Source organism: Juglans microcarpa x Juglans regia, chromosome 5D, assembly GCF_004785595.1.
Source record: "Juglans microcarpa x Juglans regia isolate MS1-56 chromosome 5D, Jm3101_v1.0, whole genome shotgun sequence".
NCBI classification, from domain to species: Eukaryota; Viridiplantae; Streptophyta; class Magnoliopsida; order Fagales; family Juglandaceae; genus Juglans; species Juglans microcarpa x Juglans regia.
Genome location: NC_054602.1, coordinates 19268924 through 19274009, shown reverse-complemented (window position 1 = coordinate 19274009; position 5086 = coordinate 19268924). Strand labels below are relative to the sequence as shown.

At 37.9% G+C, this 5086-nt stretch overlaps 1 protein-coding gene across 1 annotated transcript; it reads left to right on the top strand.

The window, feature by feature from the left end:
• On the top strand, positions 1-555 carry LOC121265783. The gene has a single exon (XM_041169452.1). The coding sequence runs from the start codon at positions 1-3 to the stop codon at positions 553-555; it is 555 nt and encodes a 184-aa protein (XP_041025386.1).
• Positions 556-5086: the final 4531 nt, after the last annotated feature.

Here is a 5086-nt window from a genome sequence, read left to right as displayed (position 1 = left end):
ATGCAGGAGGAGGAGGACGAGAGCAAGTGTGAGGAAGTTAAGAGGTTAAAAGGGGAAGTGGGCCAGCTCCTAGAGAAAGAGGATATAAGATGGAAACAGAGGGCCAAGAGGAGTTGGTTTCAGGATGGAGATAGGAATACCAAGTACTATGATGCATGTGCAAGTCAAAGGAGGAGGAAAAGCATTACTCAGATTTCTGAATTATCTGGTAGAGTTTTGAAGGAGCAAGTAGGTATTGAGGGAGCCTTTAAGAGACACTTTGAAGAGGTCTTATCCTCGAGTGGTCCATCTGTGGAGATGATTGAAGCTGGAATACAATTTATTAAACCTAGGGTGAGCAGTGTGATGAATGTATTTTTAACTAAGGAATTCACAAAGGAAGAGGTGAAATCAGCTGTGTTTCATATGAGTCCTTATAAATCTTCAGGAGTTGATAGATTTGGAGCATGTTTTTACCAGAAATTCTTGCATGTAGTAGGAGAGGATGTGTGTTTGGCTGTGCTGGAGTTCTTGAAAGGAGGTAGTGACCTAAAACTGATTAATCAGACCCCTTAGTCTTAATTCCTATGGTAAAGGAACCTGTAACAGGTAGTGAATTTCGACCTATAAGTCTGTGTAATGTCTTGTACAAAATTATGACCAAGACATTAGCTAACGGATTGAAGATGATCTTGCAAGACATCATCTCTTATCAGCGGAGTGCTTTCATCAGGGGACGACTAATCTCTGACAATACTCTGGTGGCTTATGAACTATTACACTCGATGAGAAACAGGTAGAAAGGTAGGGTGGGGAGCATTCAAGTTGGACATGTCAAAGGCCTATGATCGCATAGAGTGGAGTTATTTGGAAGCCGTAATGAGAAGAATGTTTTTCTATGATCAGTGGATGAGTTGGATTATGGATGTTGTGTCCACAGTGTCATATTCTACTCTAGTGAATGGAAGAGCAGGTGAGTTTTCTGTGCCTTCAAGGGGGTTGAGGCAGGGGGCCCTTTGTCCTCATTTCTATTTGTATTATGTGCTGAGGGATTGAGTAGTATGATTGATGCAACTGAGGAAAGAGGGGAGAGCTAAGAGGGGCTACAGTCACTAGATGGGGGACATCTTTCACCCACCTGATGTTTGCAGATGATTGCATTTTTTTTTTTTTTTTTTGCAAGGCAAGTGTGAGTGAATGGATGAAAATGAAGGAGATTTTGGAGGTGTATGCGGCAACCTCTGTTCAATGCTTGGATAACTAGAAAACTTCAATTTTCTTTACTAGAAATACAAAAAATGAGGTGAAGAGACAGTTAATAGAGGTGGTGGGGGCTAGATTGTGTAGTGACAGTGAGAGGTGTTTGGGTCTGCCTACTTTGGTTGGTAGATCAAAATATAATGCATTTAGATGGATCAAAGAGAGGATTTGGCTGAGACTTATCAGTTGAAAAAACCAGTTTTTATCACAAGCTGGAAAAGAGATGCTTTTAAAAGCTATTATACAAGCCATCCCAACCTATCATATGAGTGTTTTTCGACTACCTAAGAGACTATGCAAAAATATTTCTACCATGATGGCAAGGTTTTGGTGGGGCCAAAAATGATAGAAAGACACACTGGAGGAGCTGGGAGAAGATGGGATAGCTAAACAAGCAGGTGGTTTGGGATTTAGGGATATGGATAGTTTCAACACAGCCATGCTGGCTAAACAATGCTGGAAAACTTTGACTAACCCTGGGTCTCTTTCAGCAAGAATCCTTAAAGAAAAATATTTTAAGGGAAATGACCTATTGAGCTCAAAACTTGGGTGGTGTCTTTCTGTTATGTGGAGGGGTTTGTGGAGTTCTTTGAAGTTGCTTCAAGAGGGGGTGGTTTGGAGAGTCAGGAATGAAAAACAGATTAGGGTTTGGAAAGACAAGTGGATACCTTCTTGGGCCTCTTGGCGCTCATCACAAGTTCCGGTACAAAATATTCATTGATAAGGGGTGTTGGAAGGAGGTAGTGTTAGAAGCTGTTCTGGGGAAAGAAGAGGCTGAGATTGTGAAATCAATTCCTATTAGAAGGAGGGGTGGCAATGATAAGCAGATTTGGGGATTTACTAACACTGATATTTTCTCAGTTTGAAGTACCTACTACTTGGATATGGATATGAAAAGAATGAGTAAAGGTGAATCCTCTAGCATTAAAAGTGGAGGACTGGGTTAGAAGGCTATATGGAAGATGGAAGTCCCTACATTGGTGAAGAACTTCATGTGGAAAACTGTGGATGACTTTCTCCATACTAAACATAATCTGGCTAAGAGGAAGATGGTGGAGGATGCTTTATGCCCTATCTATGTCAGAGAAGTTGAACAGTGGGTCATGCTATATAGAGTTGTGGAGCTACAAGTGATGTGTGGGGTGAAGGAATTTTGTGTAACATGAGTCATGCCCAAAAGTGGTGTTGCAGTGAGGAAGAATTTTGTGTAACATGGAATAGACTTGTGCAGCAGTTAACTCAAAGGGATATTGAAATGGTTGTTGTCACCATGAGACATATCTGGTTACGAAGAAACAAGGTGGTCTTTGAAGAACAGTTAATAGGACCAAGAAGAGTGATAAGTAAGGTCACTGAAGACATGGAAGTGTACAGAGAAGCTCAAGGACATGGTTGTGGACAGAAAAACTCAACTGTAATAGCAAGAAGTAGAGAGGTGAGGTGGAAGAATCCTGCAACATTCAATCAGAAAACTATGAAGATGGGAGCTAGTATAGTAATAAGGGATGAGGAGGGAGAGGTACTTCTTTCTCTTAGTATGCCAAAAGATAACATATGCAGTCCAATAGTTGTAGAGTTTCAAGCTTTATGGCGAGCTGTTGAGTTGTGCAATGAGGTTAGATTTACAGATGTGGTCTTCAATAGTGATGTTTGATTGTGATAAATGCAGTAAATTAGCTCATAAGAGAGTTGGGTCTAGTATGGACAATTGATAGAAGACTTGAAGCAGATTTTTACATGTACAAACAGATGGAAGATACAACACATATATAGGGAAGATAATAAGGAGGCACATAGTTTGGCTAAAAAAGCAATTGGTTTAGAAGATGAAGTAGTGTGGATAGAGGATTATCCAAGAGATGTGTTTTCTTTTTTATAGTTTGATAAAAGTGTTATATCTAGTTATAGTTGAATAAAATGAAGATATACGAGGTTTTATTTTATTTTTATTTTTAAAAAAAGTGCCAAGGGATACATTATCAACGACTTTGCGAGTCCTACTACCTACTCTCTCTTTTTGTTTCTTTTTCTTTTTATGTTTATTGGTATATGAAATACAAGTGCTTGATTTTTCTGAATATTTCACCTATAAGAACATACTTATTCAATCATATAAGTTTACTAATTGAATAAAATTATGGAACATAGAAAATAAACTAATAGCCTAGAACGATGCTTTAATCTTTTGTTAGGAGGGACCACAAATTCAATCAGGGCATATAGTTTATTGGACAATGCTAGGTGCATGCCCCAAATATGCACACCAGTGCAATTGGTTTTTTCCTTCTTCTTTTTTCTTTCAAGTATTTTTTAAACATTTTTAACCATTAATAAAAATAAAAATAAAAATATATACAAATTCACTAATAGCTACTTCCTTAACCATTAAGAAAAATAAATAAAAACAAATATGAGTGAGCACATTTGAAAGTCCTACTGGCATTTCCCATAATTTATTATCCATTTGATGTTAAAAAATTAAAGAGTAGTGGATAGTGGCTTACCTTTTGGGTGAAAGTATGTTTATCTCATGAGATGAAATTGTTATCTTGTTACTCTATATAATTTTATAAAAGGTAAACAATATTCACATTTAATTAAAGAGAATTTAACTGTATGTGCGTATACATATATATATATATATATATATATGTAATCTACATATATCGATACATATAACTCCATCAAATCCAAAACTCTGAGTAACACAAATACAAAATTATCCCATGTCTAAAGTGCCTAAATTCAACAGCATTAAGAAACAATAAGAACTGCACAACTCAATAGAATTAATGTTTAGAGTGAACTTATGATTCTTCTCCCCCTGTCTCCTTTGAGAAGGTAGAGGAGTAGTTAGGCAGTTACACGAATTCCTTACTGGGTTAGTGAGCCATAGTCACCAGTCACCTCTGTGGTTAGTGATGGAGTGATGGAAGTTTTGGAGGAGAAATGGAAGAGGTTACAATTGACCAATGAAGAGATTCCGTATATCCAAGTGCTAGAAGGCATCTCAAATGAGGTTAAGAACAAGAGCGATCGGAGCTTAGTGGAGAAAAATTTACTCTTAGAGGAATATTGGGAAGGACATAATTGGTACAACTATGGCAAAATTCTAGAGAGTAAGCAAGCCAACAATGTTTCAAGAGGTAAGAACAAATACCTTTGTGATTACTTTTACTACACAAACAAATAAACAAAGGGTCTGGGAGGTGAATCCTTGGTTGTTTGCTAATAATCTCGTTGTATTCAATCTATTCGACGGATTCACTCAATCACATAAGATGATATAACATAGGCTTGCATGACAAGAGAGTGGGGTGAACATATTGGTGGGTCAATTGGTTGGGTGGTTAATGTTGATGTGGAAGAGGATGGGTGTGGGTGGGTTAATTTTCTTATGGTCCAAATTGTTATAGATTGCAAGAGGATGAACCATTTGTTATGGGTGCCCCTAAAATATGAAAATTTATCCCAAATTTGTTTCTCGCGATGGTTCATTCATGGTTCTTATGGATGTTTGGGTAGGGAGAATCAGGAAAGGAATCGACATGTGGGAGAAGCCCGATTTGGGTCATGGCTATTGCTGACCCATATATGAGAAAGAAAGCTGGAGTGAGATATAAGGGACATGATGATTATGGTTTTAGAGGAACACAAAAAGAGGAAAAGTGAGCTAGAAGGGAGTGTGATAGGAGTCCTAAGTTTAGTACTGGTTTGTTGGAGGTGGTTAATTGGAACAGGGTTATGGGGGTGGAAGGAAAAATAGTGAAGGAGAAGTCAGTAAAATTAGGGGAGTATGAAAGTCTATAACAGAGTGTGGGGATGGCAATATAGTATGTGAAGTATC

Excerpts from the sequence above, each read along its gene's own strand:
- LOC121265783 (XM_041169452.1), top strand. The coding sequence starts at position 1 with ATGCAGGAGGAGGAGGACGAGAGCAAGTGTGAGGAAGTTAAGAGGTTA.